The sequence below is a fragment of the Primulina tabacum genome, chromosome 6 (genome assembly GCF_025594145.1).
Source record: "Primulina tabacum isolate GXHZ01 chromosome 6, ASM2559414v2, whole genome shotgun sequence".
Taxonomy (NCBI): Eukaryota; Viridiplantae; Streptophyta; class Magnoliopsida; order Lamiales; family Gesneriaceae; genus Primulina; species Primulina tabacum.
This window is the reverse complement of record NC_134555.1, coordinates 15,902,660-15,928,237: the sequence shown is the minus strand read 5'-3', so window position 1 is coordinate 15,928,237 and position 25,578 is coordinate 15,902,660. Positions and strand designations below refer to the sequence as shown.

Genomic DNA, 25,578 nt, shown 5'->3' with positions numbered 1-25,578 from the left:
CCTTGCGAATCGTTAATTAAAGAATTAATTGAAAAGTCTCAAATTAAGCAGAATAAAATTATGAAAAATTAGATTTAAGTTTAAATAATTATTTGGGATAAGCCCGTGACATTAAAAGTAAGAAAAAGATAAAAAAATTGAGAAATTTTACGTCTAGGGGGAAAACGGTCATTGTACACTTGGGTAATACGTAAAAGCTTGACAGCGTCCCAAAGGATCATAATGCATGTTAAATGATTTAAAATGATGATTTTGATGAAAATGTGATATTTTATGATTTATGGTAAAGCTGTGTAATTTTTACTGTTAAAATGTTATGTTTGGAAAGTTGTTATATTTTATGCTTTTAAAAGAAAAGGGAAAATATTTTGAGGGATGTGAATTGACTGTGACTGATGATATATGATATATGATATGTGGGGGATCTGTTTCAAGAAGGAATGGTGAACTTAAAATTTTTTGAGAATGTCGTGAGGGACAAGGATCCAGAAGGGACCCCGTTTACGGGAAAAGGCTCCAAAGGACCCCGACGATCGTATTTCCACGGCGGAGCCTAGTGCCCGTCCCCATGGGCCATGTGGAGCTGAAGACTGATCAGTCGACTAAAGGATAAAAGCTAGTCATTTTCGAGGATCAAACTTCACCCAAAATGATAAAGATTGAAAACTTTACTATTAAAATAATTTTATGATATATGATTTATTTATGTTTAAAAGTTAATTTAAATGGTTTATTTATGTTAAAAATCTATTTTAATAAAAATATTATTTTTAAATGTATGTGAATGTATATGTTTCATTTGCTAATCATGTTTAGAGCGTGCTGAGTCTTTAGACTCACTAGGTTTTTATGATACAAAATTTGATGATTTGAGGAGGCGCTGAGGCTTAAGTGGATCGAGTGCTGCAGTACACTCCTGATGGTCATTTATTTCCGCACTAGCTTGTTAGATAGAAAGATCTAAAAGATTTATGTTAATGATTTTATTAGAGATATTTTATGCTTTATGTTATTGTTAGTTGTTCTTTTCAAAGGTCGATGTAGGATGTTTGACTAGTTGACGATTTAGTGATTTATTTTACGCTATTGAGATTTTATTTGTTAATTTATTATGATTTATGATTATGTTAAGTTATTATGTTTAGCCATTTTCGAGTTTATTTGTAAAAAATAAGTCAAAAAGTCGAGATCATTTCAAAAGAAGTCATTCTAGCCTAGATGGAATCTAGACGGGAAGAGGATGCTTTCTCGGTTAACTTTAAAGGCTGTGGTTCATCGATTTCGGAAGCTAGTACATCAACCGCCTTGTCATAAGCAACAAAAGAATAGGAATTGCTTCGTTGGGACTTCTTATGCCACAAGATCGGTCGACGGATCCTTAGGAATAAAAGAGACTACAGGCAAAGAAACAATAGTTACAGTGTCATCCTTGGGTATAGCAGGTGAAGATACTGACTCTTCTTAGGGAATGCCCCGAGCGGGATCAATAGCAGATTCGGACTATGAAGGAGAAAAGGTTTCCATATGGGTTGTTCCCTGATCAAATTCAGAAAGAGACTGCACCACTTATTCGGCAGAGATGAGAGGTACTTCAGACAGACCGATGTGCTCCGAGAGAGTAGGTATAGCTGATTCAGACTCTTTAATGGGTATAACTTCCACATGAATCTCGTGCTGAGAGTCTAGGGAGCCGGGTGCATTTTGTGCTGTGACCGTCTCAGTGACTGGAACATCAATTGACTTAATGATTTCGGTGGTTGGCAGGATATTATCCACATCACTGGTCACAATGTTTTCAACAGAAACCTCTGGAAGAAAAGAAGTAGTGAGCACAACAATAGATGAAGTTGGTGGTACTTGAATGGTAGAGAGATCTGTGATGTTTTCAGGGGCCAACACTTCATCAAGATTCAATTCACCGTCAAACTTGCCCTTATCACCACTTGCAGGAAATTGAAGTTCTTGCCGCTTAAGAGTGATAATCGCTGAGAGTTGTAGGGCGTCCAGTTCAAGTTGAGCTATGACAAACTAGGCATCCTTTGCGGCTGGACAAATAGGAACAAATTTTTTCATCTTCAGTTGAATTAGTGCTCAGAGAACACTTTCCTTCAGCTGTAATTTCAGGTAGTCTCTTGAGAGCAAAGCGATTGGAATATCAAAGGCTTCTGTCCTCTCCAATATTGAAAGCTCAAGTTTTGCAACCGCTGTGATTTTGCCGGTTTGAACAAGAGAGTCGAATGTTATGGACGTTTGAAATTCAACCCACTTATCAAACATCACCATTTTATTTTGGAAAATCTCATTGACACTTTCGCTTGTGACCACAATGGCAGTGTCCATGTTTTTTGGTTTGGAGGGGTTTTCGACCAAAACTTTCTTCCCCTATTCTGTAGGATGAAGGAGAGGAACATTGGAGAAGGAGGATGTTATTTCCAGTTCAGCGATTTGAATCCCCTTGAGACTCCTTTAACTACAGGAATTGGAGGAGGAATCAAGAGTGCAGAGAGATGCTTGATCATCTTGATTTTCTCAGCTTCGGGCATTTCCGACCGTTTCTTCTTAAAGACCTAGGAGACCGGCACGTCATCTCGAGATTCTTCATCAGAGCTGGATTTCAGAACCAGCTTTTGCTTGGTTACCTTGGGAGGCACAAACGTCTTCTTTTTCTTAGGAAATTCAATCCCAGTCTCTGTTTTGACAGAGAAAATTTCCTCATCGATTGAATTTTCTTTTTGAAGTTTTCAACCATTGTTCAGTTGAACAACTTAGTTTTTCCAACCTCAATCAGGTTCACCGGTTGGACTCCTTCCTGCAACAGTAGATGATAGATTTGAACCGCAAAGCCTTGAGATATATTTTCTTTCTTTACCATGGAAACCACTGTCTTGAACAATACGTTAGACTAGTTGACGTTAAGATTTGAAGCGATAGTGGCCATGATAAGAAATTTTTCTCAGGTGATTTTATCATACGCACCGGCCTTGGCGAGAATCCCTTTCGCCACAATATCAGCCAAAAATCTGAATTAAATTTTAAGTTCCACATCTTCTGGAAAGTTGGAGAAGAAATAAGAGAGTCAGAAAGAGAGAAATTAGTCCTCCAAAGCTCAGCATTGCCATTTGGAAGAGTGGCGAAGTCTGTGACGCCAGTAACTGGTAACTTGAACCAATCGGAGAACATCTTCTCGGTAATGCGAATGTTGTACTTTTAGTGTTTCGGCCATAATTCATCTTCCCTCCTGTGCGGACGAGTATATTTTCCTTCCTTAATAGACCCCAGAATCGATGATTCCTCGAAACAGCGGTTTTCACCTGCTTGAGAACTTCCTGACCATGGCCTTAGTCTTCACATAACTTAGTTTCAATCTCTTTAGGTTTACCAACTTTTGGTGACATATTATTCTCTTTTGAAGATTTTCTCAATTCCATTATTTGTGATATAAAGTCTATCATGACAACTTTAAAGAGTTTGATCATTTCTTTGAGATCACCACATATATTTTTCTCTTTGGACAAAATAACTGTTTGTTGAAACTCTCTCCCCAAAAGAAAATACAATTCCTCTCTTAATATTCTCTTTTTCAAACTTGTGTACCAGTTTTTTCATTGATATTGTATCAGAATCAGTTTCTTCTTCTTATGAACAATAAGCTTTCTTCTGTGATAGAGAAATTCCTTCGTATTTCTCAGTACGCTTTAAAAGCATTATTGTTCTATAGGGCGTGCCAACTTATTTACCACGAAAAATTGCGGATATGTTGGGCAGGAGAGATTGTGCCAAATGTAAAATGATCTAACTTTTTTTTATCAAGAGATGTATTCCGATTCGACTGTTCGTTATATTTATCTCGATATGACTGAACAGTAAAAAAATATAAACGGAAAAAATATAATGAAATTATAGAGAATATCAACTATTTTAATTATATTGTTATGTTTTTAGAAGAAAAATGGAAGAACATGTTGAAAATTTGAAAAATCATATTACTGAAAATTGAAATACTCAAACAAATGATTCAGAAAATTTTAATTGAAATACACAAACAAATGATTGAGAAAATTTTACACAAATTGCTGTAGTTTTTTGTTTATTTTTTGTCAAGAGATTATTCTTTTATGTTTTTTTCAACTCTTTCCAATGAACGATGTGAACAACTTCCACTATTGTTCATCATAAATCATTGCACATCAACTGATTATTTCACAGGCTTGACAACTGAACTTCTCATATTATAAGATTGTTCATCACAAATCATGCTTCAATTTTTCCAAACTTGCACATCAACGCATTATTTCACAAACTTGACAACTGAACTTCTCCGATTATAAAAGCTCTCATTGTTAGAGGACTTTAAAGCATTTGTGTCGTCACAAATTAAAAATATCCAACATAATTTGTGGCGAAAAATCATTATATAATTTACACATTATTCATATTATATTATTAATATACAATATTCATTAAATATAAATTGATTAAGCTAACATCTTAATATCAAATATTTCTCATTCAAGCATTGCATGTTTCCCAATACTAAATATTTATTACATCCAATAAACCAAAGATTTTGATATGATAATCTAGAAAATAAATTTTATACAAAACATGTTAAATAATAAATATAATTTTATCAATAATATATGATACCCCCATAAAGATCCTGGGTCATCATTAACCCAGTTTATTGATTGGAAAGCCCAGATCAGAGCCAGCCTGCTGAGTATTTTCCTCAAGTATCCTGGCACTTCGCCTCTTCTAGGGCAATCATCATAAGCCCGGGCTCTCCACTGAATACTAGGGTATCATATTACCCGGGTCACCTCGAGAATTGCACCACACTCGAGAATGATTGATACATGCCGTCTAATCTTTCAGAACTACTTGGACTTGGAGTGTCCTAGAAGTCATCAGAAGCTAGTATGGGCAACCGACTTACCATACTTAGTAGGTGGCACGAGAATCGAGGTACCTAACCCATCTTCTACTATAAATAGCAGGTATTAATCTCATTTAAGGAAAAATAATCCTTGAACTCTCAAGCACTTACATATATTTTCTCCTATATTTGCTTATGTTCATATTCAACCGCTGACTTAAGCATCGGAGTAGCTACACCGGACACTCCTCCGGCGCCCATTTACGAGTTCCTTTCTTGTTTGCAGGTGCTTTAAAAGCCATTATCTTCACTCAATGGTTTGAGAATATGGCAATGTTACACTGTTACGCTGATCGAATCAAGTGCAATGTGTTCCTGACAACCTTGGTAGATTCTGCTCAGAGGTGGTTTGAGGGATTAGCTCCTCAAAGTATTCACTCCTTCAAAGACTTCCAGAAGGTGTTCTCACACCACTTCAGCAGTAGCAAAAAATACAAGAAGACTTCTTTTAGTCTTTTTGAGGTTAAACAGAGCCCGGAGGAGAGTTTAAGGGCTTACATCAGAAGATTCAATAGAGTGGCTCTGGATGTTCCGACTTGTGCCACTGAAACAAAAACGGCTGCATTAACCCAAGGCTTATGGGAGGGTGAATTTTTCAAGTCACTGACCAAGAAAGTACCCGGAAACTTCGAGGACTTATTGCCCCGGGCAGAGAAATACATTAATATTGAGGAGGCCCAGAAACAAAAGAGGGAGGCTGTGAGGATAGAGAAAGGGGACCGGGTGTCTAAGCCCGAGGAGAAGGGACAGAGGAGGGGTAATCCAGGGCACATTTCTCACCACGTGCCTCTGAAGATTGCCTGAGAGAGGGAGGTGCAGGAATGCAGAATAGATCTGGCCCCGGATTATCAAATATCCCGGCCTGAGAAGAGAGGATTTTCACTCTCCACAAAGTGTGTTATCACAACACCGAAGACTGCAAAACATTGAAGGGAGACTATGCCCTGCCTCCCTCCACGGGACCCAGTCAAGCCAACAAGAGACCGAGATTTCTACCTTGGACATCTCGGCAGCCAGGATTTAGTGCCCGGGGAGGAGATGTAAGGGGCAATGTAAGGAATGAGCCCGGGAGAAGGAGGGAGCCCGAGCCCGAGAGAAAGAAGAATTCGCCCCCTGCCATGGGGTTAATCAAAATGATTTCTGGAGGATCCACTGATGGTGACTCTAACCAGGCGAGGAAATCCAGGAGTAGGAAGGAATGCATGGAGGTGGAAGGTATGAGGGGAAATGAGGCGGTGATCAGTTTCGGCCCGGAAGATTTAAAAGAGGTGAATCTACCCCACAATGATGCCCTGGTTATCCAAGCTCGGGTAGCAAATTATGACATTTTGAGGGTCTTTATTGACTCGGGCAGCTCTGTAAATGTAATTTTTAAAGATGCCTTTGTGCAAATGGATTTGCAGGATTATCATTTGGAAGCTGTGGAAACTGCACTCTTTGGCTTTGCTGGCAATGTGGTTTACCCAGAAGGAGAGATTGTCTTGCCACTGACTCTAGGCTCCCAAGATCTCAAAAGACAGTGATGACCTCTTTCACTATAGTGGACTCCCCATCTTCATGTAATATCATTCTGGGGAGGCCGGCTATGAATGAATTGAGAGCCGTGGCATCCACCTACCACCAAAAGATCAAATTTCCTATGGGAACCCGGGTAGGAGAAGCCCGGGGAGATCAGCCATCTTTTCGGAAGTGCTATGTGGAGGCAGTCCGAGCTGATCAGAGCAAAAACAAGAGGGAGAGAAAGAAAGCGAGGGTTAATGAAGTGGGAGGAAGAGTAATGGAGAGGGAAGAAGTACATTTTGTGGCCGAGGAGGAGCAGGAAGTTGTAGAAGTTGGACCAGGCCAGCAGATCCGGGTGGCTCGAGACCTTCATCAATCCACCCGGGTCAGTTTGATCAAATGTTTAAAAGCTAATATTCACATGTTTGCCTGGTCCCAACAGGAGTTGACAGGGATCTCGCCCCTGATATCGGAGCACCAACTGAATATCCTCCCGGGATCTCACCCGGTGAAGCAGAAGAAGAGACACTTTGGTCCTGAAAAGGACAAAGTTATTGATGAACAGGTGAAAGATCTGCTAAGGCCGCCCTCATTCGAGAAATTCAATTTCCTACATGGCTTTCGAATGTGGTGCTGGTACCTAAGTCCATCGGGAAGTGGAGAATGTGCGTAGATTTCCGCGACCTCAACAAAGCTTGCCCTAAATACCATTACCCCCTACCTTGGAATGACCAACTGGTGGATTCCACCTCGGGCTATGAACTGTTGAATTTCATGGATACTTACCAGGGATATCATCAAATTCCCTTGGCCAAGAATGATCAAGATAAAGCCAGCTTCATCACCTCAGGAGGTACATTTTGCTATGTTGTAATGTCTTTCGGGTTAAAGAATGCAGGGGCTACTTACCAACGTCTCATGAACAGAGTCTTTGAGAAGCAACTGGGCCGGAATGTGGAGGTATATGCAAATGACATCCTGGGCAAGTATAAAGAGGTCGCAAATTTCATTGTTGATCTGGAAGAAACCTTTGCCACTCTAATGCATTACGGGATAAAGCTCAACGCTGCCAAATGCATTTTTGGTGTCAAGAGTGGCAAGTTTTTGGGTTTCATAGTCACCGAGCGGGGGATTGAGGTAAATCAGGAAAAAGTCAAATCCGTGTTGTGCATGTCAACTCCTCGATCTGTCAAAGAAGTACAAAAGCTGACCGGGAGGATTGCTTCCCTGTCTTGATTTATACCCGGTCAGCACACAGGAATTATCCCTTCTTTCAGGTTCTAAGGAAGTCCCAACAATTCGGGTGGAATGAGAAATGTGAGGCCTTCCAGGACTTGAAAATTCACGTTGCAGAGCTCCCTGTATTGGTGAAGCCGGAGCCCGGGGAAAAGCTATTCGTTTATCTGTCTACTACGGAGTATGCTGTCAGCTCGGTTCTAATAAAAGAAGAAAGCTCTGATCAAAAACCGGTCTACTATATCAGCCATGCTCTAAGAGGCCCCGAGCTCCGTTACAGTGAGATAGAGAAGATTGCTTTGGCCTTGATCATGACCGCCCGGAAGCTATGACCTTACTTCCTGTCACATCAAATCATTGTTCTTACCAACAGTCTTTTTGGTAGGATCATGACTCATTCAGAAGTATCCGGGCGGATGATCAAGTGGACAGTAGAGTTGGGAGAATATGACATTGAATACAAGCCTCGGGTTGCCATCAAAGCGCAAGCCTTATCATATTTCTTATCTAAAATGGTTCAACCCAAGGAAGAAGAAGTATGGATAGTGTTTGTGGATCGGGCGTCTAGCCTTGATGGTTGTGGAGTAGGGGTCGTAATAATATCTCCCCCGGGAGAAAAGATTAAATTGGCATTAAGGATTGATTCCTGGGTAACCAATAATGAGGCCGAGTATGAAGCTATCCTCGCCGGTATCCGAGCTGCCCGGGAGGTTGGAGCTTCCCGGATTATTCTATAATCTGATTCACAATTAATCACTCAACAGATAAAGGGCATTTATGAAACTAAGGATGACATGATGATCAAATATCTATGGCTCATTCAAGCCCAAGCAGAAATCTTTGTGGATTGGAGTATTGAACAAATATCCCGGGAGGAGAATGGAGAGGCTGATGCTCTGGCAAAAATGGCTGCTTCACTATCAGAAGTCAGTACCCAGGAAGTCTTGCATGTTTCCCGGTTGGTCCTTTCTATTGAAGAAGAAGCATTATCAACATTAGAGAATTCCTGGATGACACCTCTGATAAAGTTCATTGTGAACAATGAATTACCCGAGGATAAAGCCCGAGCTCAAAAGATTAAGAGACAAGCTCCCAGGTTTGTTCTCTTAAATAATATCTTGTACCGGAGATCATTCCAGGAACCATTATTAAAATGCTTATCTGAGGGAGAAGTGGATTATGTCCTCCGAGAAATTCATGAAGGATGTTGTGCTGAGCACCTCGGAGGAATATCTTTGGCCCGGAAGAGAATGCTTGCCGGGTTCTGGTGGCCAACTCTTAGCCAAGATTCTACCCGAGTGGTATAGGCTTGTGAAGGGTGCCAACACCACTCAAATTTTCAACATATCCCGGCCACTCTTATGAAGCCTGTTTGGGCATCTTTGCCCCTTTGATCAGTGGGGTATGGATATTGTGGGCCACTTCCCAATTGCCCGAGCTCAGAAAAAATTTTTGCTGGTGGCTGTAGATTATTTCTCTAAATGGGTGGAAGCTGAGCCCTTGGCCAAGATCACTGAGCAGGAAGTTTTGAAATTTTTTATGGAAGAACATAGTATGCCGGTTTGGAGTGCCCAGAAGACTGATCTCAGATAATGGAAGACATTTTCAGGGCAAAGAAATTACATAATGGTGCCGGGAAATGAAGATCACCCAGTCCTTTACCTCTGTTGCCTATCCTCAAGCTAATGGTCAAACAAAAGTTGTGAATAGAATTATCATACAAGCATTGAAAACCAGGCTACAAGGCAAAGGAAAGGTTTGGGTGAAAGAATTGCCCAGTGTTCTCTGGGCATATAGAACCACCCCCCAGGCACCTACCCAAGAAACTCCTTTTAACTAGGTATATGGTTCTGAAGCAGTCCTTCCAGTGGAGATTGGGAAAACATCTTCCCGGGTAGAATCTTACCCGGACGACAATGATCAAAGCCGGGCTATGGAGTTGGATTTGGTAGAAGAAAAAAGAGACCGAGCATTCATTCGAATGGAAGCGTATCGAAACCGGGTTATGAACTCATATAATAAGAGGGTCCGGATCCGAGATTTCCAAGTAGAGGATCTAGTCATGAAGAAATTCAATCCTGCCAGGAATGTTGGAAAGTTGGAAGCCCGGTGGGAGGGACCCTATAAGATCACCCGGAGGGTCAGTACGGGATCTTTTTATCTAGAAGATGCTCAGGGCCGTCTTCTTAAAAGGCCTTGGACTGTATTTAATTTGAAAAAGTACTATGCTTGACAGATGTAATTATTTAATGGAAGAAATAAATGATAGATATATTCTCTCAGAGAAAAAGTGTTATGAATGTTTCTTTTATCTTATCTCGGGAGGTACTAGGCCTCGGTTATTAAAGAAAAGCCCAGGGCACTACACCCTTGATCGGGGAACCACACCTCGACCATTCCAAAGTCCCGGGACATGTTCCCCGGCCCAAGGCTCCGCACCTTGGTTCTTAAAAAGCCCAGGCCACTACACCCTAGCTCGGGGAACCACACCTCGACCATTCCCAAGTCCCGGGACATGTTCCCCGGCACAAGGCTCCGCACCTTGGTTCTTAAAAAGCCCAGGGCACTACACCCTGGCTCGGGGAACCACACCTCGACAATTCCCAAGTCCCAGGACATTTCTCCGGCCCAAGGCTTCGCACCTTGGTTCTTAAAAAGCCCAGGGCACTACACCCTGGCTCGGGGAACCACACCTTGACCATTCCCAAGTCCCCGGACATGTTCCCCTGATTCTTAAAAAGTCCAGGGAACTACACCCTGGCTCGGGGAACCACACCTCGACCATTCCAAAGTCCCGGGACATGTTCCCCGGCCTAAGGCTCCGCACCTTGGTTCTTAAAAAGCCCAGGGCACTAAACCCTAGCTCGGGGAACCACACCTCGACCATTCCCAAGTCCCAGGACATGTTCCCCAGCCCAAGGCTCCGCAGCTTGGTTCTTAAAAAGCCCAGGACACTACACCCTGGCTCGGGGCACCACACCCCGACCAATCCAAATCCTGAGAGATGCTCTTTTACCCATTTTTTACACTTGGGTTATATAATGCAAATGTTTTAATACCTAGTTCTACGGTTTTCACATCTCGGTCATTTGCTAAAATGGGATTTTTATGCATTACAGGGATCAGGATCCCGAGTATTTATTTGAAGTCAACCGAACAGATTTCAACACTTAGAAATTTTTTATGATCGTATATGCATACAAGTAGTATTGTTGGCAGAGTTATTAAAAAAACAAAAAAGGTACAGGAGTAGAAAGAAATATCATTTCATTAAAAAGCCCGAAGGCAGGAATTACAAGAGAAATATGAAATTACAATCCTATTCTAATTCTACTGCATTGGATTATTCCCCGGCCTCCCGGGAGCCTCTCAGCCTCTATCTCAGCAGCATCGTACTTAGGAAGGGAGTCAATGGCCTTATCAATATCCGGGAAGCCTTTCTTGCCCACAGGAATCAAACCCTTTTCCTCAAACTGCTCCCGGCATTTCTCAAAGCCGACTTTGAAGTAGTAATATGCTCTATCTTTAACAGCCGCTTGGAATTCCGCAGATTGAAGGAAGACAGTCCTCCATTCCTCTTGGGTCAGCTGTAGGAGTCTGAGCTTATCCTTAGCAACAACAGCCCGATGTTGCTGTGTGTTGGCCTCATCCTCAAGATAATGAACCCAGGATTCCAGGAACATAATTCGCCTTTGAGAGGTTTCCTCCCGGGCCATGCATTCGTTCCGGGCAATCTGAGTAGAGGCCAATTGTTGATTGGCCATTTCCAGGGAAGCTTGAAGACCGGCGGTCTTCTCCTCGTAAAGCTTCTGAACCTGGGCAATTTCTCCTTGAAGATGATCATGAATTTCTTGAGCAGCCCGGGCTTGCTGACCTTTCTTTGTGGCCACTGCCGCCACCTCTTCAAAGGCCGAGACTATCATCTGGGCAGCCTGAACAAAAAAGAGTTAAAAAAAAAGAGAAGGGGGAAAGAGATAAAGCATAGAGCTTACAGACAGAAGCCTGTTTGATCCCTCCAAGAACCTAATGCTGGCAGGAGCACTTTTCAAGAATACCGCTTCAGCAGGACTGAGTATCTGCTTGAGGTGCTTAACACCAGTGGCAGAAGCCCCCTCAAAAAGTATGTTAGCCTGGGTAGGCTGATCCATTTGAGGGAGCTCTTGGCCGGGTTCACTTGAGGGTTGTTGGCGAGGGAGAGTTGATTGAACGAACCGGGAGGTGCCCTGGCCGCCTTCGAGGACGATCAGCTCGGGGGAGGTGACAGCTCTTCTTTTCCTCTAACTAAGAGGAATGAGATCCTCGGCTTCCTCCACAGTCTCGGTCACCACCCGAGGCCCGATCTCTTCTGGATCCCGGGAAGTGTTAGCGCGGGCAGCTCAGCTTTGAGAGCTGCCTCCTCTTCAGCCCACCTCTTTTCTTCCTCAGCAGCTGCTCGGCGGGCTGCCATCTTCTTCTCTTGAGCAGCCTTCTCAGCTGCCCGTTTCTCGGCAAAGGCGGCTTGCATCTCGGAGTTATCTGCATAAAAAGGGGCCAGATTTATGAAAACTAAAAATAAGCAAAATAAGATAGTAAGAAGACAGAGAAGAGAAAGGAAGTACCGGGTTGAGAGCCTGAGCTCGCCACCTCGTCAATCACCCGGTCCAAGGGTCCTCAGCCCGGGAACTCAATTCATAGGCCACTAAATTTTTGTCCGAGATGAGGGCTGAAGAGGAGTACTTACGCCCCTCCACCAATGTTTGACTCACAAGAAAAGGCTCCTCAAATTTGTAGGATTGGGGAAGGGCAGGTTGTTGGGGAAGAGAAGGGAGAAACCCGGTTAGACATGGAAGAGGAACCGGGAGTTGGATATAAAAAATCTTCCTTTACATCCTTTTTTAGATGAAAGGATGTCATCAAGGAATCGGGGGTTTAGCCGGACAGTAAGGGAAAATGCATTATTCCCAAGCCGTCAAGAGAAGTAATAATGAAGGATGAGTGGAGTGATGAGAAGATTGTTCATTTTAAAAAGGACATAGGCCGAGGCCATAATCCTGAAAGAGTTGGGATGAAGTTGGTTAACAGGCACACCAAAAAATTTGGCGACCTCAGTATAAAAAGAAGGGAGGGGAAATCGGAGACCATTTCTAACCTGGTCCTGGAAGAAGGTGGTGTATCCGGAGGGAGGGTGATATGCCCGATCAGAGGGACTGGGAATCAGAATGGAAAGATTAGAAGGGATAGACCCCAGAACCCGGAGCTCCTCGTCTGCCCCAGAGCGCAAAGTGCTGCTCAAAGAGGAAAACCAAGGAATGCCCGGGGTCTTAGTTGGAGGAGGGCTCGAAGCCCGAGCTTTGCCTTAGCCCTTGCTCTTGGCAAGAGCTCGGGAATGGCTAGAAGTGGAAGGTTTAGAAAAAATTGGTTTGGTTTAATGGGCTGAAGGTTTTTTAGGAGGCTGAGTAATATAGCGGCGAGGTGGAGACGGAGGGGAATCAGAGCGCAGCGCGGTGGACTCGTCACTAGGCGAGCCTCGCGCATTGGCTTGTGAAGTCGAAGAGGTAGAGTCAGATATAGTTCGAAAGAGAAAAACTTACAAGTTTTTGGGAGGAGAGACGGTAGGAATCGCCGGAGTCGAGTATTTTACGCCGAGGAGCTTCGAGGAAAAATTTTGCAAGCGCTTCGCCGAGAGTTTGAATTTGAAAGTAATTTTTGAAAAATATGAGGGTTACTATATATAAGAGAAAGAAATCAATTTCCACCATTGATCTAAATCAGATCGAACGATCAGGATGGATCTAGAAAATTGTGCAGGCAGATGAAAGGATGTGTACGGATATCGAGGAGACGGGCTCATTATTGCCTTGGAATATAAAATGATTTTTGACGGTATAAATGCTAAAGCATGTGTCATAATGACACCCCTTGGACTACTCGAGGATACTAAACGACACAATATTCAAAAGCCTGGGAGATTTGAGGCCCCGGTATCTTATTCAAAAACCCGGGAGATTTGAGGCCCCGGTATCTTATTCAAAAGCCCGGGAGATTTGAGGCCTAGGCATCTTATTCAAAACCCGAGAGATATGAGACCCCGGCATAATATCTTAAACCTGGTTGGTATCAGATCCTGGTATTTCATCTCATCTCTAAGACATTTTGTAATGCCCGGTTACTCGTACAAATGATAATAATGCATTTACGTCGTTTATTATATAGTTATTAGCTCATTAGATTTCACGTGACGATTGAGGTATCAATATTGAGATTGAACATGATTTTTATATTGTTCATGGTGTATTGAGAATGAATATATGTCTAAATAGTGATAGTAAGATGTGTAGGTAGAAATAGTGTAATGAAGTTGGTAAAAAATGAGATGAAAATATGGCAGTTTTTATGTGTTTTAGCATAATGATTTGAATATTGATCCAAATTGTGTGAGGCCTCCACCATTAGAAAGCTAAGATATAATGCTACAACTTTCATGCTTTGAATTTTGTCCAAATCATTGTGGATGACAAGCCAAAAGCGCCCCGAAATGTGTCGTGTGTATCGTCATTCCTTCACTGACACATGTTGGGAGAATGAGCATAACTTTTTACTCAGACCTACAAATGACATGAAACCAATTGGCGATTCAAGCCAAGACATAGGGCTACAACTTTCATGTTTACCACCTTTTAAGATTATGAGAGGAAATGGTGTTTTGGAAGCGATCTTTGATGTGCCCGAGCGGTAAGAAATGACCGCCCGAGCGCCACGGGTTTTGGATTCTTGGTTTTGGACAGAACATTCCGCGCTCGGGCGGTAGAAAATGACTGCCCGAGCACCGCCTTGCATATAAGATTATAAGTTTCGACTTTCTAAGCCATTTCTTTAGTTCTTCACCTCCTTTATCAGCAAAAACTCGAAGTAAACCAAGAAACTCTTCCTCCAAAAGCTCTTTTTTTTATTCCTTTCATCACTTTGAGGTAAGAACTTAGTTCTCCATCACAAGAACTTCATAAGGGTGTAAGTTTTCATCTCTTTTGGTGTATAGGAGCAAACTTCACCTAGAATAGACATAGTAATTGAATTATTGATATGTTTGACAGGATAGGAACAACGAACATCGTCTCAAACCAGTGTTCTTCTGCTTGGACTGTAAGTTGGCATGTTCTTGAAGTAATACATGAGTAATATTATGAATTTCAAATACTTCCCATTTATTATTGCTATATGTACATTGTTAGTATCTTATTGATGAAAACATAGCACCATATTCCATTGTTATGTATTAAATATGTAAGAAACTCATGAATATTGATGATGGGTGCTATGTTATGAACATGAACATGAACATGAACATGAAAGGAAAATGACTGATTTTTACATGATATAGAGCTTGTTGACATCATGGTGTTAGAGTAGGTGCCCGTCGAGCCAAGTGTTGGCCGAGGGTTCATGATTAAACTCTATGTATAAACAGTCTTTATTTTAATAATATTTGAATTTATCGTTTTGGCACTTCTTTATCTGTATACCCATGCTAGTTGCATAGATAAAGCCCTTGAATATACAAATAGTAGAAAGAATATGAGATGCTCATATGATGAGTATCATGAAACTCATATTTGTAATACTGTATATTCTAAACAGTTCCTAGTCGATTCAGCCGCCACTAAGAAGGATATAGGCCGCTCGAGTTCGAGACTAGTATCTGCGATGTGAGTACCATGTTTCATTGGTAGGGGACATTGTGATGTCCGAACATGCAGATAGGTGCTCCTTGTAGAGTGCACTGAACAACCCTCCATAAAAGGACTTTCCAAGTGGTTCTCACTTATCGAGTGGAAAAGTCCTAGTTTATGGTTGTACATCATTAGTCCTTATGACCCGGGACAACAATGAGACTCTATGTGCTAGAATTACACTTTGACTTGTTTACCGACTCTCATTGGGTCATCAGGTGGCAAGGTTGGGTGTTCTGTCGAAACATATAAGAGTCGATGCATTGTAGTCGGGGATTCACTGCTTACCTTCGGGTATGGATATCCTATGTGTTCTCATGTGTATGTAGGTTCAAATCTTTGATCAGAGTATGGTGGTTAATTATGAAAGGGGTTTCATAGATTACACCATCGATGCAACTACGACATGACACATAGTATCGATTCATTGACAACTCTCGATAAACCAATGGTTGTCGAATCGGTCGGGATATATGAGTTGAAGGGACCGTACTGTACGCTAACCATAATTGAATGGTTCTTGCAGGCACTATCATTTGATACCTAGGGAATCATGTAAGCGATGCTGCTAGGCGTTTAACATGATTGGTTGGGTACTATCAGACTTGAGTTCTGACGTTCTTGTTATCAAGGAGTTGATAAGTAAGAATGGAGCAATTGGGGTATGCTCATATAAGGACATGTTTAGTCCGAATCACATGGAGATGTGAACCCACGGCTAGTTGTATTAATGAACCATTGAGGGCCACACAAGTACTAGCTTTCTAGATCCCGTTGAGAAATAAAATAGTTCAATGTGTTGAACGGCTTATAAAGGAGTTTATAAGCTTGAAGAAAAATAGAAGTATGACTTCTATGAGGGAAATGTAATTTTTAATTTATGAATATGTTCCTAAATTAAAAGTTGGCCAAGTGAATAATGTATTTGAAAATTGTGATTTTCATAAACATTATAATGGACTAAATTAAATTAATTCAAGTGTTGAATTAATTAAACACTAGTGGACCTAGTAGAGTCCAAATAATTAAATTAATTCAAGTGTTGAATTAATTAAATAACATTGGGCCTTGTAGAGCCCAATTGGAAATAATTATTAAACTAGTGGGCTTGAGTAAAATCAAGTAAGGATTAATTGGGCTCAAATGTGTTTGAGACAATTTAAATTAAAAGTTCATGGGCCCTTTGTAATTGTTACAAGCCCACATGACATTGCATGCTTGGGAGGTGAAAGGTTGGGGAATATTTTTTATTAAAAAAATTGGTATGGCATGCAACTTTTTGCAACACCTTTTTCCACACCCAAGACAAGTCTTCCCCCTCTCATTCATGAGTGTTGGCCGAAAAATTAAGAGGAACTTTTCTTTAATTTTTCTCTCCTCTTGTGTTCTTCAATAGTTGGAGAAACAAGTCATTTCTCTTTGAAAATCCTTTTGTTTTTCTAGTGCAAAACAAGAGGGGATCTTCTTAGCAAGTGGTGGGCCTAATTTTGAGCAAGGCATGCTCAAGGAGGAAGCTTGTAGATCTTCTTGTCATTCAAGAGCTTTGTTGTTTAACAACAAAGTTGGAGCCACAATCAATCTTTTAAAGATTGATAGGTATATCTCTCAAACACCCTATGTATGACATGTGTTTGTTTTTGTATTTGCTACACAAAATGTGGGGTGGCCGAAAATTCCAAGCAAAATTTCGATTTTTAAACTTCTGTTGTGCTTCCGGTCACCGTAACCGATCCCTTTTCACATGGGTGGTTTTATAGTCCACCAAAGCTATTGGCCAATATATGTTCATGGGGCGTGGGGTTGCCAAAGGTTGCTCCCTGACGTCCAACACAGTAGTAGCTATATAATAAAGCAAGCACGGTAGTACAGGTCAACTAATGAGGCTCAAGTACAAAAATGAACATGAATATATGCTATGATATGACATGGTTTAAAGATTCATTGTTGTCACGACTTGATATGTATGTTCCTTCGACGCATATTGATACGTACAAGTGACAACTTATTGAGTTTTATAAACTCACGTAGCTCATGTATTACAGGATCAGGTAGTGAAGATGCATAGGATGCCGGTTCGCCAATGGATGCTTGTGATGTGCCTCACCTCGACAAGAACCGAGACGTCTTATTGTATAGCTGCCGCATATGTATTATAATGAATTAAATTTCAGGGTTGGAAAGAAGTTTTGCAATGTTTATGTCTATGTGTATAATGATACAGAATATGTTTGTTTATAAGACTACGTTTATATGTATGTATTGTTATTGCTGATTGAGTTGTTGGTATCGACAAAATATAGTGACATCATGCCAAAATTTTTATAAACCGTCAAATTGTTGCCCCTGTTTTGAATTGCTTCATAATATAGATATATCATTCAAATCCTATTTTGATTATAGTAATTATGCAAAGTATAGAGTAAGGGTGTGACATTTTAGTTGGTATCAGTGCCCACGATTCTTCGACAGGGAAGACACTGCACTTCATCCATACATGGGGAACTCGGCAAATAAGTATCTTTGTATTCCATAGTTTATGCTAAGCTATGTGTCTATGTATCCTACATGTAGGCTAAGATAAGCGACGATGCCACCAAAACGTAAGGTACATGAAGGAGAGTCATCTAAGGGCAAGGCCCCAGCGACCGATGAAGGCAGTACGCCACGACAGATAGATGATTATGCTCAACTTCAACAACAACAAGCGAAGGTTCATGGGGAGCAGATACAACAATTACTTGAGATGAAACGAACTACACATGAGTAGGCACAGGCACAGGCACAGACGCAGGCACAAGCCATTCTACCCAGACAAGGACCTGTTCAGACAGATGTGTATGATCATTTTCGACGTCTGAATCCTCCGGAATTCATGGGAAGCACCGATCCAGCAGTAGCAGAAGAATGGATTAAATCATTGGAGTCCATCTTCTCCTACCTTCATATGGAAGATGCAGACAAAGTAAAGTGTGCCATATTTTTATTAACAAAGTATGCAAGAATATGGTGGGAGAGTGTAAGGGTGGCATTACCTACGATACCATTGACTTGGGAAACTTCCAAAACCATGTTTTACAACAAGTATTTCAGTAAAGATGTAGGAGCCAAGAAAGCCAGTGATTTCCTTAATCTGAAGCAAGGAACCATGTCAATGGCGGAATACATACAACAATTCGAGGCTGGAGTCCAATATGTACCATATATTGCACATGATGACACAAGTAAGGGCGAACACTTCATGCGGGGACTTCGCTCTGAAATTAAACGAGATGTACGGATGTCGAAAGTTGTTGCCTATGGGGAGATAGTGGAAAGAGCACTTATGGCTGAACAGGATGAACAAGACCTTGACAGAGACAGACAACAGCGAAGGCAGCAGTACTTTCAAAAGAGCCAAGGAACAGGACAAGGCAAAAAGGCCGATAGCAAAGGTACTCAACCAGAGGAATCTCGTAGCAAGGATCCCCCTCCACGTAAAGAACAAGACAGACCACCTTGTCCTAAATGTGGCAAACTTCATGGCGGGGAATGTATGCAAGGTTCCAATGTTTGTTATCGTGGCAAAAAGCCAGGTCATCTTGCCAGGAATTGTCCAGGGAGTTCTGAGAAAGTACAGGGGCGCCTTTTCTCGATGACCAAAGAGGAAGTGGATGCGGATACATCGATGATTACCGGTATGTTCTTGATTTCTGGTATTACTGCTATTGTTTTACTAGATTCAGGAGCCACACATTCCTTTATTTTAGAATCGTTTGTAAGGAGACTGGGCATTACAGCAAGTACAACAGAGACACAACTCGCCATACCCTTACCTTCCCGGCAAGAATTACAGACAGATCAGATTGTGCGAGGGTGTTCTTTCAACAAAGATGTGAATTGGGAAGGGGTGTCCAATATATGTCCAAGGCCATCAGATGTATGCTGAATTGATAGTTTTGAAAATGACCGATTTTGATGTGATATTGGGAATGGATTGGCTCTCGAAGTACAGAGTTACTATTGATTGTGGCATAAAAATGATCAGGTTTGCACCAGTAGGAGCTGAACCATTCACAATAGCAAGTGCAGGTATATCCTTATCTCTTTGGATAATCTCTTGTATGAAGGCTTGTAAATTACTACAGAAGGGGTGTCAAGGATATTTAGCATCTGTGTTAACTATTGATCCACCTGTTCGTGAATTAAATGATACAGATGTTGTTTGTGAATTTCCAGAGGTGTTTCCCGATGATGTTACAGGCTTACCCCCAGATCGAGAGACCGAATTTGTAGTTGATGTTGTGACGAGAACTCATCCAATCTCAAAAGCCCCTTATCGATTAGCCACTACAGAAATGAAAGAATTGAAAGAACAGTTACAAGAGTTACTTGATAAAGGGATTATTAGACCGAGTTTTTCACCGTGGGGTGCACCTGTTTTATTTGTGAAGAAGAAAGACGGTACCCTTCGTCTATGTATTGATTATCGGGAGTTGAATAAAGTGACAATCAAAAACAAATATCACTCCCCAGAATTGATGATTTGTTTGATCAATTACAAGGAGCTGCCATCTTTTCGAAGATTGATTTACGATCAGGCTATCATCAACTAAAAGTGAAATCAGATAATATTTCAAAGACTGCCTTCCAAACCAGGTACGGGCATTATGAATTTCTTGTAATGCCATCAGGACTAACAAATGCACCAGCAAATTTTATGGATTTAATGAACAGAATTTTCAAGCCATTTCTAGACAAGTTTGTGATTGTGTTTATAGATGATATTCTCATCTACTCACGAACTGTAGAGGAGCATCGAGAACATCTGAAATTAGTTTTGCAGATTTTGAAGGATAAACATTTATATGCCAAATAGAAGAAACGTGAATTTTGGATTGAACAAGTAGCATTATTAGGCCATATTATCTCTAAAGAAGGCATATCAGTGGATCCAAGCAAGATTGAAGCTGTTAATAACTGGCTACGACCTACCACTATTACCGAGGTACGTAGTTTTCTTGGGTTAGCTGGTTATTACCGGCGGTTTATAGCGTGATTTTCTAAGATAGCATCGTCTTTGACTGCTTTAACACGAAAGAATGTGAAATTTGTATGGAACGAAGCATGTTATCACAGTTTCCAAGAGTTAAAGGCAAAATTGACATCAGCACCAGTCCTTGCTATACCAGAAGGACCAGGAGATTTTGTGGTATACAGTGATGCTTCGAAACAAGGTTTAGGAGCAATTTTAATGCAGCACGGGAAGGTGATTGCTTATGCCTCAAGACAATTGAAGGAATATGAAAAGAATTATCCCACATGATTTAGAACTGACAGCAGTGGTATTTGCATTGAAAATATGGCGCCATTATCTGTATGGTGAACGGTGTGAAATATATACGGACCACAAGAGTTTGAAATATTTATTCACACAAAAAGAATTGAATATGCGTCAACGACGTTGGTTGGAATTAGTGAAAGATTATGATTGTGTTATTAACTATCATCCAGGTAAAGCCAATGTTGTTGCAGATGCATTAACTCGAAAGTCCAGTTCTATTGCTGCAATGCAAGTACAAGAACAAATTTTATAGAATTTATAGAATTTGAAGATTGATGTTATGCCAAAGGGCACTGCAATCCAAATATCAACTCTCATGGTTCGACCAACGCTTGCAGACAGAATCAAGGCCGAACAAAATACAGATACTGAATTACAACAACTGAGGCAGCGAGATGTGGATCAAAGACATTCGAACTTTGAATTGAATGCGGAAAGAATATGGATATATCAAGGTAGATTGTGCGTGCCGAAACAAGGAACAATCAGGACCGACATTCTTATTGATGCACATGCTACTCCCTACTCAATACATCCCGGAGGCACCAAAATGTACAAAGATTTGAAACCATTATTTTGGTGGCCAGATATGAAAAAGGACATTGCTCAATTTTTTTCACAATGTCTAACTTGTCAACAGGTCAAGACTGAACATCAAAGACCAGCAGGACTCCTGAAACCATTGCCTATTCCTGAATGAAAATGGGAGCATATCACGATGGATTTAATTCTTGGTTTGCTAAGAACACAAAGAGGATTCAATGCTATATGGGTTATTGTGGATCGACTTACGAAATCAGCTCACTTTCTTCCGATGAAGACCACATACACAATGAATCAATATGCTGAAGAATACATCAAAGAGATAGTGAGACTTCATGGCATCCCAGTGTCCATTGTATCTGATAGAGATCCCAAATTTACGTATGCATTTTGGAAGAGTTTAGATCATGCTATGGGAACTCGATTGACATTTAGTATAGCATTCCACCCTCAAACTGATGGACAATCAGAACGAGTGAATCAGATCTTAGAAGATATGTTGAGGGCCTGTACTATTGACTTTTCCAGGTAGTTGGGATAGTAAACTACCATTAGCTGAGTTTACATATAACAATAGCTATCATGTCAAGTATTAGAATGGCACCATATACTACATTATATGGTAAAAAATATCGCTCTCCGGTACATTGGGATGAAGTAGAGAAAGAAAATTATTAGGCCCTGAATTGGTACCACAGACAATTGAATTAGTAACCAAGATCAGAGAAAGAATGCATACTGCCCAGAGCCGACAAAAAAGCTATGCTGATGTGCGACGTCGTAGATTGGAATTTCAGGTTTGTGACCATGTATTTGTAAAGATATCACCATTGAAGGGCATTTTGCGTTTTGGAAAGAAGGGAAAATTGAGTCCAAGATTTATCGGTCCATTTGAAGTTTTGGAAAGAATAGGAGACAGGACCTATCGAGTTGCTTTACCTACCGAACTTATCAAATGTTCATAACGTTTTTCATGTTTCCTTGCTACGAAAATATTTGGTCAATCCTTCTCACGTTCTTCATTACGAACCATTGGAGCTTGCATCGAATCTCTCGTATGAAGAACGGCCGGTCCAAATCCTCGATAGGAAATCAAAAGTGTTACGAGGCAAGGAAACACCCTTGGTAAAATTGTTATGTCGCAATCATGCAATTGAAGAAGCAACTTGGGAGCGAGAAGACGAGATTCAACAAAGATATCATGAACTATATGGTATATCAAATTTCGAGGAAGAAATTCTTTGAATGAGGGGAGAATTGTAATGCCCGGTTACTCGTACAAATGATAATAATGCGTTTATGTCGTTTATTATGTAGTTATTAGCTCATTAGATTTCACGTGATAATTGAAGTATCAATATTGAGATTGAACATGATTTTTATATTGTTTATGGTGTATTGAGAATGAATATATGTCTAAATAGTGATATTAAGATGTGTAGGTAGAAATAGTGTAATGAAGTTGATAGAAAATGAGATGAAAATATGGCAATTTTTACGGGTTTTAGCATAATGATTTGAATATTGATCCAAATTGTGTGAGGCCTCCACCATTAGAAAGCTAAGATATAATGCTACAACTTTGATGTTTTGGGTTTTGTCCAAATCATTGTGGATGACAAGACAAAAGCGCCCCTAAGTGTGTCGTGTGTATCGTCATTCCTTCGCTAACACATGTTGGGAGAATGGGCATAAATTTTTAGTCAAGACCTCCAAATGAGATGAAATCAATTGGAGATTCAAGCCAAGACATAGGGCTAAAACTTTCATGTTTACCATTTTTTCAGATTATGAGAGAAAGAGGCGTTTTGGAAGCGATCTTTGATGTGGTTGTGCGCAGAGCGGCACCCGAGCGGCAAGAAATGACCGCTCGAGCGCCACGGGTTCTGGATTCTTGGTTTCGGACAGAACATTCCGCGCTCGGGCGGTAGAAAATGACCGCCCGAGCGCCGCCTTGCATATAAGATGATAAGTTTCGACTTTCTAAGCCATTTCTTTAGTTCTTCACCTCCTTTATCAGCAAAAACTCGAAGTAAACCAAGAAACTTTTCCTCCAAAAGCTCTCTTCTTTATTCCTTTCATCACTTTGAGGTAAGAACTTAGTTCTCCATCACAAGAACTTCATATGGGTGTAAGTTTTCATTTCTTTTGGTTATTATAAATGTAGAGGAGCAAACTTCACCTAGAATAGACATAGTAATTGAATTATTGATATGTTTGACAGCATAGGAACAAAGAACATCGTCTCAAACCAGTGTTCTTATGCTTGGACTGTAAGTTGGCATGTTCTTGAAGTAATACATGAGTAATATTATGAATTTCAAATACTTCACTTTGATTATTGCTATATGTACATTGTTAGTATCTTATTGATGAAAACATAGCACCATATTCCATTGTTATGTATTAAATATGTAAGAAACTCATGAATATTGATGATGGGTGCTATGTTATGAACATGAACATGAACATGAAAGAAAAATGACTGATTTTTACATGATATAGAGTGTGTTGACATCATGGGTGGTTTTAAGTCCACCAAAGCTATTGGCCAATATATGTTCATGGGACGTAGGGTTGCCAAAGGTTGCTCCCTGACGTCCAACACAGTAATAGCTATATAATAAAACAAGCACGGTAGTACAGGTCAACTAATGAGGCTCAAGTACAAAAATGAACATGAATATATGCTATGATATGTCATGGTTTAAAGATTCATTGTTGTCATGACTTGATATGTATGTTCCTTCGACACATATTGATACATACAAGTGCCAACTTATTGAGTTTTATAAACTCACGTAGCTCATGTATTACAGGATCAGGTAGTGAAGATGCATAGGATGCCGGTTCGCCAATGGATGCTTGTGACGTGCCTCACCTCGACAAGAACCGAGACGTCTTATTGTATAGCTTCCGCATATGTATTATAATGAATTAAATTTCAGGGTTGGAAAGAAGTTTTTCAATGTTTATGTCTATGTGTATAATGATACAGAATATAATTGTTTATAAGACTACGTTTATATGTACGTATTTTTTTTGCTGATTGAGTTGTTGGTATTGAAAAAATATAGGGACATCATGCCAAAATTTTTATAAACCGTCAAATTGATGCCCTTGTTTTGAATTGCTTCATGATATAGATATATCATTCAAATCCTATTTTGATTATGGTAATTATGCTAAGTATAGAGTAAGGGTGTGACACATTTGAAGCCCCCGATGCTATTAACACACTCAGAATTTTGTTTCAACAAAAGTACAACTATGCCTGATCAGGACAGCGAGTCAAGCTCTAGCCCGACTATTTTAGGGATGGATGGTGATACCCCCATAAAGATCGGGGACATCATTAACCCGGTTTATTGATTGGAAAGTCCAGATCAAAGCCAGCCTGCTGAGTATTTTCCTCAAGTATCCGGGCACTTCGCCTCTTCTAGGGCAATCATCATAAGCCCGGGCTCTCCATTGAATACCCGGGTATCATATTACCCGGGTCACTTCGAGAATTGCACCATACTCGAGTATGGTTGATACAGGCCATCTAATCTGTCAGAACTACTTGGACTTGGAGTGTCCTAGAAGTCATCAGAAGCTAGTATGGGTAACCGACTTACCATACTTAGTAGGTGGCCCAAGAATCGAGGTACCTACCCCATCTTCTACTATAAATAGTAGGTATTAATCTCATTTAAGGAAAAAAAAATACTTGAACTCTCAAGCACTTACATATATTTTCTCCTATATTTGCTTATGTTCATATTCAACTTGTAAGGTCCAAAATTAAGACAACGTAATCCAACTGCATGCAAATCTAGGGATTTTGAAAAAAATGAGTAATTAACTGATTTTAATTGCTATTTGATTATGTGACATAGATGTTTACATGTAAATTATGATTTCATTATCATCATGCATAAAATTGTATTTTTAAGGAATATTCAAGTGACGATCGAGGAACGGGGACCGAGGGCTGAAAAACATAAAATGTTCTTATTAAATAATTATTTTTAATTATTTAAAAAAATGGTTGATGCTTTTTAGTATTTTTGAAAATAAGAGGTTTTTGAGGTGATTTTATACGTCGGGACGTAAATTTTATCGGTGTTGGCTTTTCAACAAAATGCGAGCTTTTTGGCAAACCCGGCTAATAAATTCACAAATTTATGTAATCAAAGCTATGATAATATTTTATTTAGATCTTAAATAAGCACTTAATGGGCCTAAACTTGGCTTAATAGGCCTAAACTTGGCTTAATAACCTTATTTACTATATAATATACAAATCTCCACCCAAAACCCTACACTTTTTGCATCAAAGGATCGGCCACACA

The 25,578-nt window shown here is 40.4% G+C and overlaps 3 protein-coding genes across 3 annotated transcripts; all 3 read left to right on the top strand.

The window, feature by feature from the left end:
- The first annotated feature begins 5,203 nt into the window (after nt 1-5,203).
- Nucleotides 5,204-5,740, top strand: LOC142550081 (uncharacterized). The gene has a single exon (XM_075659318.1). It carries the CDS (start codon nt 5,204-5,206, stop codon nt 5,738-5,740), a length of 537 nt encoding a protein of 178 aa, XP_075515433.1.
- A 3,571-nt stretch (nt 5,741-9,311) lies between these two features.
- LOC142550080 (uncharacterized) lies at nt 9,312-9,905 on the top strand. The gene is made up of 2 exons (XM_075659317.1): nt 9,312-9,428; nt 9,513-9,905. The coding sequence occupies exons 1-2, from the start codon at nt 9,312-9,314 to the stop codon at nt 9,903-9,905; spliced, it is 510 nt and encodes a 169-aa protein (XP_075515432.1).
- Nucleotides 9,906-17,965: 8,060 nt separating this feature from the next.
- LOC142550077 (uncharacterized) lies at nt 17,966-20,898 on the top strand. The gene is made up of 6 exons (XM_075659316.1): nt 17,966-18,088; nt 18,146-19,052; nt 19,095-19,294; nt 19,485-19,780; nt 20,494-20,623; nt 20,869-20,898. Exons 1-6 carry the CDS (start codon nt 17,966-17,968, stop codon nt 20,896-20,898), a joined length of 1,686 nt encoding a protein of 561 aa, XP_075515431.1.
- The last annotated feature ends 4,680 nt before the right edge of the window (nt 20,899-25,578 follow it).